Source organism: Columba livia, chromosome 3, assembly GCF_036013475.1.
Source record: "Columba livia isolate bColLiv1 breed racing homer chromosome 3, bColLiv1.pat.W.v2, whole genome shotgun sequence".
Classification (NCBI taxonomy): domain Eukaryota; kingdom Metazoa; phylum Chordata; class Aves; order Columbiformes; family Columbidae; genus Columba; species Columba livia.
In genome coordinates, this window is record NC_088604.1 from 91,980,301 (window position 1) to 91,993,445 (window position 13,145).

Here is a 13,145-nt window from a genome sequence, read left to right on the forward strand (position 1 = left end):
TGGAGCAAGGGAAATGGCTGAAGCAGGCATTTAACAAAACAACGTCTTTTTATTATTTATATCTCGCAAACCTTTCTTTACAGCCTCATCACCTTGTGATAGCCATTTTAAGAATACAAACATATCCTACCTAATCACTGGCAAGTCATGGGCCCATATATAAAAAATTGGTTTTGGGAGGTAAAATGTATGAGCCAGCATCTCACACATTTTAAATGAGGTACGGCCAGTCTTGCCAGCCTTATACTGCATCTGTCCTATACCCTCCTGAGGAAAAGCCAAAAGAATCAAGGCACTCCATGTCAGCCAACTAGTTTTTGTCATGAAGTGTAAAAGGCCTATACTTTGCCGCAATCATGAGCTTTCCTAAGGAGACAACAGATATGATCTTCATTTTCCTCAAGGATAAATTTCAACTTCATGTACAAGGGCAGCTCTCCTTTGTACCCACTTAAGCTTCACACTAAAGGCATATGCTTCCATTAGTAAGGTCCAGCATGCCACTAAGGTACTTCCTTAGAAATCCTAGAGTTTCTTCAAACTGAACTCTTCAAAACCAAAAACCTAATGCTCCCTGGAAGCAGACCTGTCCACACCAGATGAACTGCAAAGGGGATACTCGGATCGCTGCAGAAGCCGGCTAGAGGAGGCACGCTGCCCTCAATGATATCAGCCCTGGACTGCAAAGACACACTCTTTTACAGAGAAATGATCATAGAATCATAGACTAGAATCCTAGAACAGTTTGGGTTGGAAGGGATGTTCAAAGGTCCAAGCCCCCTGCAATGAGGCAGGACATCTAATAAATAAGCTGTGTCAGCCCTGCTGTGTTGCTGCAGAAAGGCCAGAGCAGGTTGAAAAGGGTTTAGGCATCTGACTGGCACATGCTGCTTTTCCTCCTCCACTCCGCAGTCTGGATTTACATTCTTGGCATAAGCTGCTCCTTCAATGCCATTTGTCTAGCAGCACTGAATTTGATAAGAACAGCTGAGTGTTTTGCATTTTTATGTGTCTAGTGATGTGTCGTCTGTCAGAGAGAAATCAACATCCCTCTAGGATGGAACCAAGAGCTAAGATGATCTGCTGGAAAGAACCTGAAAGGTTTGTGAGGTCTCCTCCTTGTCCGGCCTGGATGGCTTTTTACAACTTTATCATAATCTCAATAAAACATGAAGGAAACATCCAACCAAAACTATTTAGTAAATGATGTGGTATTTTGTTCCCTGGTTTTAAAGAAAAATCTCTGAAATTCCTTACAAGTTACAGCCTCCAGAGGAAGCTGTTGTATTTCACTGCCATATGATAAGTTTTCCCTGTAAATCTACTCCCACTAGTAAAGGCAGGGCATAATGTCATTCTTTTTAAAATAAGCATGTGTATCTTTAATGGGACAGCATCAGTATCTCTAATTCTCATTTATTATTACTTATGCATTAAACCAGGCAGAGACATGTGAATGTTGCAATACAGCAAAATCCTGTTACCCTCCTCTAGTCTGTCTCTGAATGGCCCCAGTAATTCAGAGGTACATTGCTTTTAACAATGAGTCACTACCATATTGTTGCTTCCCCCCCAACAGCAAAATCATACTGACATCTCAAGTTTTTCATCCAGAAAGTATTAGGAAAAATAAGTCTATTTTCTTGTGGTTACATCAGAAGACACTTTTAGTTACAGAACTCGCTGCTACATTCTCAGAGAGGTCAGAAGAAGGTCAGTCACAAGTTTCACACTTGTAATCTTGCTTTCATCCACAGCTGCTAACACTGCTAGTTTATGTGGTTGCTTCATCACATTGCTTAAAATAATACTCTTGCTTAGCACAAATTTTAAATCATCTTCGAAGGATAAAAAAAAATAACCAAGATCTCAATCCTGTGAGCTTTTGCATAAAATGCAAGGGTACATATAATCCCACTGATAACCCTAAAGACCTCAGTGGTTGCTAGCATTTCTGAATTTCAGGAGACCAGTTTCATTAGACATTAAATTCAAGGATGACCTCATAAACTTTAAAAAAAAAACCCAAACAAACACCAAACCCACAGTAGTGCAGTCAGGACTTTCTGGGGAAACAGTGGGACAGTTCATGAGAAGGGATCTCTGGCTCACTCATACGCAGGGAAAATGGTTACCACAATATGTAGAGACATGGAAAAGAGATGGATGGCACAAAATGCCATGGAGATCACAGGGGAAATCAGGCAGGTGGACAATTTGGGGATCTCAATTTTTTCCACTCAAGAGTAGAGTATGGGGAGCAGAGGACACAGCCCCTTGCTTGACCCAAGATTTTCCCTTCCCCTTCATTTTGGCACTAAAAGAAGCAGACAGATAACCAGCAAAGGTTGTTTGCTTTTCATTGAGCAAGAGGCTAAAACCCCATTTCAGAGCTGCAGATGCTCTGGATGCCTTAGCAATTCTTAGTTAATCTAGAGCATAAAGTACTTTCCAGCTAACCAATAACAGCATCCTGAGCCAAACCAACCATAAAACAGTCCTTGACTAAGGTCCATAAGGCATGTTGTTCTATAAAAAATGAGAACAGAAATGCCGTGTACTCTTCAGTTTGTTAAAACACAAGAAGCTAATGCTTATGGCTCTAAGTTGCCTCATCTTCTGCCTGTGAACTTGAATTCCTCACTCAGGAGGAAACATAACAGGACTAGCATTTTGCCCAGACCGAGATTTGAGATGGACTAAGTGAGCCTTTGAATAGTTGTCTTGGTAATAGACTGTACTTCTCGTCCTTGCTTACCAGGTCCACACAAGCAGACATTTGGAAGGACTGCTTGTTTTGTTCAAGAAGATAGGAACACCCATGGAAAGGAATAATCAGTGGAGCTTACCTGTCATCACAGTAGGTAAATTTCATGTCCATGCTATGGCGACTCAGGAAGGTCTTGCTGTCCAGGGGGATATCGATGTTTGAAGGATGCTGAATAGGCTCACACATTATTATAAGGCAGGTGAGAAGAGGCTCTTTATACCCACACAGAGTGTGAGGAGGGCAAGTGTTATACACTTTAACTTGTCCAGTGCAGTGCAAAACCTGAAATAACAATTTCTGAATGAGAAACAAACTTAGAATGTATTTTCTTTACATGTCAAAATGTCTTTTTATATCAAACCCACTTATTATGGCTAAAATAAGGTACCTTCCACGTGGCAGACTTGAGGTTAACAGTTCTGCCTCTGTTGGTAACGGTGCATTTCATCCTCATGAAGAAGTCACGCTCAGTTGACATCTCTTTGCTCTTCTTTCCAAAGCCTGGACCTGTATAGGGAAAATGGCAAACGAGGTTTCTCAGTTTTGCTTCTTGATTTTTCTGTTTATAAGCATGAAGGATTCAATGGAAATAACAGGCTAATTCTCAGACAGTTTACCTGCAGAGACCATCAAAGATGCATGGACCGTTGAAGAGCGGTTTGTAGAGCTCAGACCTAAAACTTTAAGTGGAACTTAATTGGACTTTGTGCATTTAAACATACGTTTTAGCTTGCAGCACATAAATCTTTGCAAAGTGTGACAAGTGAAAACATTATGCTTGTCTTCACTTGATGAAAGGAAAACACTAAACAAACAGTTCTCAGTGCTATCATACATAAGCAATATTTGGCAAAACAAAACAAATCTGCAAATTACTGAATAACAGTTAATGATTACTCTAGGAATGAAAATTCCCTTTACCACGGACTAACAGATCTCTACTACCAGCCAATGACTTCATTAGCTTATTTAAAAAGCAAACAGTGGTTCTTTGCTAGTTTCATTATTACCATTTTTCAGACTCAGATTCTCTCGAATTTCTTCGTGGTCACATGGATGAGTGAAGTCAAAAATGCTGTGTCCAGTTAATTCCACCTGTGCAGAAGAACTACATTTAGCCAAACAAAAACAACTAATAGTTTTTATCTGGTTTTAAATACCACCCATTCAGATGAAACTGGTCACTAGAACGAAGTGCATTGACAGGATGCTCAAAGGCACAGATCTTGTGACCCTCCCTTTGTTTATCCTATGCATAACTTCTCATCTTCTCCCCAGAATAATTCCCTATCTTTGGATTTGCACAATGCAGTTAACAGTCAACACCAGTGGTTATTTTCAACACAGAAGGAGAAAACCACCAACCCAAAAAGCAGAAAATGGGGGGGACCTAAAAGAGCAGCTCTATCACCACTGTCACATAGTCCAAGGCATAAAGTGAATAAACACCCATTCTCCTCTCCATGGTAATAGCTAGGAAGGCAAGTTTGCAGTCACCAAAGACACTATAATTTTGATAGAAAGGGAGAGGGAAAACCCCCCACTGTTGTCTGGTGTTAGGGTACCTGCCTGAGAAATAAGACATTTTATTTCCAGTCTTTTTTGCAGTGACACACAGCTGTTTTTCTGTATTTAGGCAGAGGAGTTGTTTCTAGGAACTGTATTACAAAGACAGGAAAGTGTTAAGGAACAAGTTACCTGGGTAAGACCCATGTATTTGTTGACATTCTCTGACAAAAAGATCATGTCTCCATCCTGTGTCACCACGGCAATAAATCCCTCCAAAGCTTTCAGGTACAAGTTGTCCATCTGTTGGTCTGCCTCTAGTTCATTCTCATTGTCAGCACATACTGAGAAAACAAAAAGAAAAAAGGCATCTGAAGTCTTCAGCACCCCAGTCAGCCTTTTTCAATGCAAGCATAACACCTCTGTAACCAGACACTGAAGAGCATCTTCTTTGTGTGCATTCTATTGGCCATGTGTAACTTTTATATTTCCTAACAGGCACGAAATATAGGACAAATTTTATAGAAGTACATTTGTGCATTCCTAACAAATGTCTAAAAAAAGATATTTTCATCAGGTCAAGTTTTCCAAGAAGTTTAAATACTTTTTCTATGAAGCATGCCTGAACAGACCTCTCCACTCAGTATGGAGAGGTCTGTTAACGCTACCTTTAGTAGAAAAAGTGGAAACAACACATCCTTGAATCCCTTTCAGGGGAATCTCTCTTTCCCCCCATTAACCCCAGTATTCCTGGCAAAAACACACATCCATCCCATCGATATCCACTTTTTCACCTGCAGATGTCAAAACTCCCTACGTGCCACTCCACCAGTCTCTGTCAAGCTTCACCACCCACCTACACTTCTGCCCTGCAAGCAGGAGAGCCTCAAGCCCCACTTCCATCCCTTACATTTGCCTGTGCAGATTCATTAGCTCAGTGCATCTTGTCATTTTGGGAGAAGATGTGCCACTGTTACGCTGACATGCTAGAATATTTATTAAGACACTTACTTGTTTTGGTTACCTGTTTTCCTGTTGCCTTTTGGCTGTGTTGTAGAGGCAACTGATGGCACTGCGATGCCCACGCTGGATGTGCTCCACATTACTAACCTCCTGCAATGGGAGGCAGTAAGTGGGCAGGGAGGGAGGGAGACACTGCTTCTCCTAATGCTGGTCACCCAAGTGTCCACTCAGCACTCCTGCCTTCCCTTCTACACTTTCAAGCATGTTTCAGCTTCATGAATAAGAAGCCTGCAGTACACAATTTGTAGATGACTAGTATCAAAAAATTTCTGTGTAGGAGCCAGCCCATTAATTTCCTGACATGTTTTATACTAAACTTCTGGGATTATTTTTGTACAAAACTATTTACAGATATCGTGTCTGCTCTGTGTACCTCAGACATGCTGTAGAGAGCTTATCTTTATAGTTTTGTCAGTGAGCCTGCACATTAGTGATCGGTCTTCGCAATTATGTGTAGTGGTAAGGCTCTGAATTTGGGGGCAAAAAAGCAAATGAACAAGAACTCCCAACCTTATTGTCTTAGAATAAAGAATAACCAACTCCAGCCATACTCTGCTGAAGATACAAGGGCAAGGGTAAGCCTCATCTAGATCAAACGTCCTCCGCAGCCTGAGGCAGCAGGATTATGTGAGGAGAGCTGCAGCGATGCTGCTCCCTGTGCCCCTCTCTGGTGGCACCAAGGGCTCCAGCCTGGGCCCACCACTGATTCTGCTGGCCAGAGGCTCCAGCTGTAATTGCATCAGCCTTATTCGTAACAACAGTGGGACTCTTAGAAGAGCTTATTGGAGAAATTGCTCTTTTATGTTGGTTTAATGTTGCAATTTCAGCATACAGTTTTTGTTCTCTTGTACACATACTGTTAGCACTTGAGAAAAGTATTTCATTTTTATTCTTCTCCTCCCTGAATCAGCACGTTCATTATTTTCCCTCATGTTTCTTGTAGAAATAATCATTCTGGAAGAAGTCTAGAAGCAAGAATTGGGTATTGTTTTGTAAAACATTACTAGAAGTGGTTTGGTTTTGGTTATTTTTTTGGATAGGGACGAGGCTGAGCCAAACTAATGCAGTTTTTACTTTGAAGTATTAATGAGTTACGATTAAAGGAAGAGTTCGATCTATATACCTCCTACAACTGCAGCTGCTAGTGCCTGAGGATGGACAGCGAGCAGATGTAGAGAGATGAGCACTTGCAATGCAGAGCCCACCAAGCTGCTGTTTGGAACAGACGAGTGCTAACAAAAATGATGCTTCTACTGCTTCTGCATCCTCCTCCTGCTCCTCAACTCCCATCCCTGGCAGCAGTCTACTACATGTCCTGCAAACAATGGACTCTGTCACAGAGCCATTGGGAACACCTGGTTTATCACCCTTTGCTTCTCAGCACGACCGTTTGGTATCAGGGAAGAGAAGATGCTCTCTGGGGGTGGCTGGCACAGGCTGGGGATTTATAGTTTAGTGTCCCTGCATTGCAATTCTAACTGCGCATGCAGGGGCCAGTTCCTCCCCAGCACAAAGCAACCGACTTCAGGAAATTACATCAGGGCTAGCGTTTAAAATACAGAAAATACACAATAATATATTTGAATAGTATGCACTTTGACCATAATGACATTTAGGGAAGAAAAAAAAAAAAGGCAAGTGACCATCTGCTCCCAAGCTTGTTTCTGCTGTGTAAAGAATGTCAAGGGTCTTTTTTTACTTTTCCGGAAGCAAACAAATGGTTTATTCAGCAGGGATCATGGCTATAGCCCAAGACAATCAGCCAAGTGTGGGTTCAGAGAAAAAAATGACTTTTCAGCTCTAACCCCAGACCCTCCTTTCCATTTTTTTTCCCAGCTCATTAAGTTTGCATTAACAAAACATGACTATTGAAAGGCAGGAAGGCTATTCAAAGCATTTTTATTCTTAAATGCCTCCAACAGTGAATGACAAACACTTTACTTGTATTATCAGATGATTATGTTTGCTTTTCCATGTATATAAATTATATTACTTATCCAAACACACAGAGAGTACATAGGATCACTCACACCAGGGCTGCAGGTCCAAACCCTTCATGTCCTAGCTGAGCACAGCACTTAAAGATATAGTCAGCTTTAAAGCACGTGGTTACAGGGTTTGTGGGATCAGGGTTCAACTTTTCTATTAAAATTACCTTTGTCCAGCTGCAGGCATCTGTGATGTGGACTGGGAGGGAGGCGGGAAGAGAGTCTGTGCTGCTGTGTGCCCCTGCTCATGTACCCAAAAGCATGACCAAGGTGTTTTGCAGACACCCTCCAGCTTCCCTGATAACTCAAACAACCCCACCGTATCCCCTCCCTTCTCCCTTAGCAGCCTTGGCCACTGCAGACAAGGGGAGCTGGCAGACACAGGTTTCTGGGGCCGTTTAACAGGGGATGCTCACGTCTTAAAGACAGAGTGGTGAAACCATGGGCACCATCAGGCAGGTGACAAGTACCTCCAGGGGCCACTGAGCAGCTGCCACCATCTCTTCCTCGTTTGGGCATTCCCAGCAGCCTGTCCAGGGAAAACCAGGCACCGGGGGCTGCACCAGAGGTGCTCACGTCTTCTGCTATGTCCAGGTTCTTTGTGGTAGTTGCAAACATACAGTCTCAGAAGGTGTCATCTGTGCTAAACCCCTGAAGTGTATTACTACCTGAAGATCCTTAGTCCCACAGCAATAAATATGCTGGACATCACTGCGGTGGCCCTAGTATGCCCCATATCAGGTAACTTAGTATAAATTATAGTAATATAAATAATAAATAACTGTCCCTCATATGGTTGCAGTTACAGCATTATAGCTTGATCCCTTTTCTCCTGTGAAAATCACTAGCTACTAATACACAGAGGATATATACACATCAGGAGACTGATACATCAGAAGCAATTCAGTTACTGCCACTAGCAGAAATCTGTTTTGCTTTAGAAAGAATCTATTTTGCAGAAGAAAAACAAATAAAACCATTGCTACTGCTAGCTGCTCCCAGAAATCCCTATTGTCTTTCACTTTAGCAAAAGAAATTTCATCTTCAGATGGAAAACATTTGAGAAAGCCAGGCCCAAATGGAAGCAAGAGGTTGGCATGAGGAGGTGGGACCAGAACTTAGTTTCCAGTAGGTATGAGGTCACTTTATCCAGGCAGTAGCACCCCATGTGGACTTGCCAGAATATTCCAGGTCTTAAGGAAAGGTAACCATGGACTCAGTCTACCCTGACTTTTAGGTAGAGGTTTGATCATCAGCACTGCTTTTCAATATAGCTGCTAACTAAATTTTGAAATAAGGAGGCGTTTTTCCTGCATCTTTTCCACCTCTACTAATGGGAGTACCTCAGTTCAGGTACCATGATAGTACAGCAGGGAGACTGGACTGCAAATACGCCAGTTTAACTATAAATTAATAGCACATTCAGCAGAATGAATACTGTAATATTATTGTTCATATTATAGTTACATTTATGGATCCCAGCCAAGACTGTGCTCATGTAGCCCTAGGAAGCATATAAAAGAGGGAGAATCCCTGCCTAGCTGAGATTGAGAGATTTTGAAACACATCAGAGAGCCACGGAAAAGTGCAGTTGCCTCCCTAGGGTGACTGTCAGAGCTACAGCAGAACCAGGAACACAGCAACCACGTCCCATGACCCAGTTTGATGGGTCATCCACTGTTCATACTGACCCAAGGCAGTGTTTCTTGGTCCGCATCAAATTTTGACCAAGTATTTTTCAATCCATGTCTCAGTCTTCATCAAGTTTTGATAAACACTTTTTTTTAATCAGCTCTATTTTGAAAAATTTGAAAACCCCCAAAGTACAATTCATTCATCAACAAGAAACTTTGAACTGTAATGGCAAATGCTTATTGCAGTGTTTATGATAACCTTTTATGCTAAAAATAGCTCTTGTAAACAAGCTTTGATTAATTCCCACTGTCAGGATGTGCACTGTTCCCAAGTTTAAGAACACTTTTTCCGTAGATGCTTGCTCATTTCCTTCAGTCCAACCTCTTGGAACAAGCTGAAGTCTCAAAAAGTCAGGCTCTCCTTACAAGAAATAATTGCTCAGGTACAAACAACCTCCTAGCAAGCAGCCTCTACTCCTCTCAACACCTTTGATCTGACTCTAAGGGGCCTTTCTGGTCAGTTCAGAGGTAGAGAATGACAAAAAAGATTTTTACTGGAGGTCACATTGTCACCTCCACAGAATTTTCATGGCTTTGTCTCTAATCCCAGATCCTACAAGTACCATAAAATTCCTTGGATATTGTCCATAATAGAAACCAGGCTACAGCTGCCACTCATGAGGAGGGTTGTAAAAACTGCCTGATACCCGTAGGCACAAGTTAGGGAAGATCTAACAGCAGCTCCATCCTGCATAAGGGAGAGCAGCTTTGAGACAGACGTCTCTTCCTGGTTTCTTGTTTGGCATCAAAGGAAAGTGACTGATTCAATTTTTTTTTCTTTCTTGACAGGGCAGTACATCCTGTTCAAGGGGATATTTTCAATGTGTTCAATAAAAGCTTTCAATTTAGATACATCAAGAAAAAGCTACTCTTAAGCTTGAAGCTTCCTGAAGGGCTCTTATCTCCAAGTGCACAAGCAACTTTGATAAAGAAAACACTTTTTGTTAGTGTTATTTTGATTGCAGAGTTTGTATCTAGCCAAATCATACAAATGCTGCTCCCAGGAAGCTGCTTCAAGTCCTGCAGTCATCGGTGTTGAACAGTGGGACATGGGACCCCATCAGACCAGGCTCCCTGAGCCTTTTGGGAACTTCTGATGCACCTTCCCAGAAAAGAGACATCCTTTCAAGCATTTGAAGCCCTCAGCACCCAGCTCCACTCCCATTCCTAGCAGCATGGTTGGCTCAAAACTGTTTTTCCAATTTAATAAAAGCAAACCAAGTAGACATGCTATTTTTAAAGCACTGTTTTATGCCACAATGGTCTGAGATGACACGCAGCGTGTCCAGACATTCAAAAACAATGCCCACATCACTTCTCCCTACGGTTTGTCCTCTCCCTTAAAAGCCCAGAGAAAAAGCTATTTTTTCCCTTCTGCTCCCTGCTGGCTTTCCGGCTCTGTTGTCTCCCTCCCTTGAAACAACTTCACACTGGCTTCCTCGTGGCCTCCCTTCTCCCAAACAACTTCCCGTCTGCTTCCCTGTTCCCTCCCCATTTCTCCTGCTGTCTGCCTGCCCAGGAGCAACTCCCATCCAGTTTCCTTTGCTGGACCTCCACACAGAAAAGACACCCGGTTGGCCACACAATTGGGATGGGATTAAAGCAAGCTGATGAAATTGTGTTTGCCTGATCAGCCTGACTAAAAAGCCCGTAGTCGCGGCACACAGAACTCTCTGGTACCAAAGAGTTCTGGTTCCTGTAATGTCTTTGGCACCAGCATGGTCCAAATAAACGCTTAAAATTATTGGCACCGCCTGCTAATGCCCAAACAGTCTTCTTAAAGTGGATTATTTTCCTCCTATTCAGACAAAAAGAGACCAGCTAAGACAGCCTTAGCAACTATCACGATGTCAGGTGTTAACAAAGCCACTTTTTACCAAAAACCAGTTATTTCTCTTTTACCATCTATTAACCTCTCACAAAGCATTAGACTGATTTACTAGCTATAGGAGAGAACAGCAGGGGACAAGCACTGCTATCAGTTTTTCTGACCACACTAAAGGACATAAGATCCCAAATCCAAAAGCTCCACTACTGATAACCATCCGTTTATTTTCAGCAGCAACTTTATGTGATCAAAACCTTTACTTGAAATGAACAAAGATCAGGTCTAAATTTATCACAAACATTTGAATGTGACGATGGCAAAAATGTATTATGCCAACAGAATTAGGAGACATCTTGAAAAATATTTAAGATGATCATAATTAAATGATATTTCTACTTAGCATTCCAATTATACTGTGTACTGTTCTGTGCACAACATGGAAACAGTATTATAAAGCTATTGTTTCAGTTTGCTTCCTGTGATACTAATCTCAATCAGGCCGTCAGACGAACAGCCTGCATTTCTAAATGTTAAAGGCTTCCTCTCGAACATTCCCACACAGAATTGCCTACTGTGAAAATCAAAGGGAAACGTGTTACTAAGTAAAGCAGCAACTTTTATAAAGCAAAACCTGGTATTTTTTACCCTTTTGAACTCTGAGATATACAACCAGCTATTTCCTATTACGATCAGACACAAGGGCCAAGCTCGGGTCCTGCAATGCCTGCAGGAGATATGCACCCTGCAATCCAGGAGCTGGGATTTTCAGAGGCACGTAGCGGGAGAGCTCTCAATGTGGTCTCCGATTCATGGGCTCTGCCATTCACCTGCTGGAAGAATGTGGGCATAGATTTCCCTAGGTCTTGGCTTCCAGACAGATAAATAATCATTATGCAGACACAGCTAGTGAAACAGCCCAAGTTACACAAGTGAAAAGCCCTATTCCAAGAGACAGGGAATAATAGGAAGGGGCATGAGATGCTCGATGCCAGTGGACTGAGGCTGGCATGTTGCCTACAGGCATGTCTGAAATCCCACCTGGAGCATCAGCTTGCAGAAAGACAAGGATGCAGTCCTGGGAAGGGCCTGGTGCTCTCTGCTCCAGGGAAAACTGCTGCGGAACGACAAGATGTGTCCACGCTTGAGAATTGTGCCCACAAATAGTAACATAAAGTAAAATCTAGTGTACTGGTAGGTATTGATAGAATAAATAATAAATAAGAAAAATGCTAATCAAGCAGTAGTTTTTTCCTCTAGTATCTTTTGAAGCCTCACTGCAAACTTATTTTAGTGACATTGTGTGTATATATATATATAAATGCAGTAAATGTTATTTTAATGTCCTAATTAGCGACAAAAAAAATACTCCCACTTAACTCCCGTTTACACTGAGCATCTAGTGCAAATAATCAAAACTATTTCCATGAAGATAACACAAAGCAAAGAGGGGGTCTGTGGGCTGGGGCAAGCATTTGCTTTTCATGCACAGTGCAGTCCTTCACTTCCCCATTTCCCAGATCACCTGTCAGAGATGACACAGTAACCCTGCGCTCCCTGTCAGTCAAATTGGGCTCCTCAAATGCAATACTGAATTGATGGCCAAATTCCAGCCTGCTAAACATGCATGTGAAACGGGGACAGCTTTGCTTGGGGCTCAGAAAGGGTACAGAGGAAAAGCAAGAATGGGGGGTGGACACGCACCACAAACCCAGTTTCCATTTTGCTCCACATTCTCATAAAAATGTGATGGGCAGCAAACTTCTTCATGTGTGATCCTAAAGCTGTATTGAAAACCTAGTGTTTTGAATTAAATCGGGCAGCGTTCCAGTGTGTCCTTATAAAGACTGACATTATTGAGAAGCCCACAAGATATAAAATCTAATTTAAATGTTATCTATAATCAGAATAATATAAATCACAGATTAGGTTTTCTGGCTTGAGTTCTTTCATTTCAGCTCTTTCTCACTATCAGAAAATAATACCCAACTCTTCCAGAAAATCAGTCCCTTTAAAGTACCTTAAGTTCAGTTCATCAGAATAGAAGCATTGAAGATTTTGAAACCCTTCTCTACATCTCCTGTAACTAAAGGATGCAGCCATGGACAAAAGTGCATTTGATCAACAACAGAAATTTTGATGAGAGGACTTACTCCAAGTTAACATTTAGACTGGGGAAGTGCATCAGATTTAAGGTTATGCAAATAACTAACACAGAGAAAGCCCAAAATATGAAATCACAGCCTGTTGCTACTGTAACATTTCATTTCCAGATTCCTTTCTAACCACTGGGTACTGGTGGTACTTCAGGAAAATGTACATCAGTTACATGAATCACG

General features: G+C 41.9%; 1 protein-coding gene across 4 annotated transcripts in view; it reads right to left on the bottom strand.

Annotated features, from left to right (window-relative positions):
* Nucleotides 1-13,145, bottom strand: part of EPAS1 (endothelial PAS domain protein 1) — an 82,520-nt gene that overhangs the window by 21,022 nt on the left and 48,353 nt on the right. For 2 of the 4 annotated variants that reach the window (XM_065058191.1, XM_065058194.1), the window contains 5 exons: nt 4,469-4,620; nt 3,781-3,865; nt 3,388-3,450; nt 3,159-3,277; nt 2,850-3,052 (listed from right to left, as the gene is read on the bottom strand). In XM_065058191.1, the coding sequence (XP_064914263.1) occupies nt 2,850-3,052; nt 3,159-3,277; nt 3,388-3,450; nt 3,781-3,865; nt 4,469-4,620 (622 nt within the window). The remainder of the gene's footprint in view (nt 1-2,849; nt 3,053-3,158; nt 3,278-3,387; nt 3,451-3,780; nt 3,866-4,468; nt 4,621-13,145) is intronic. The other 2 variants (XM_065058192.1, XM_065058193.1) reach the window with 1 other exon arrangement.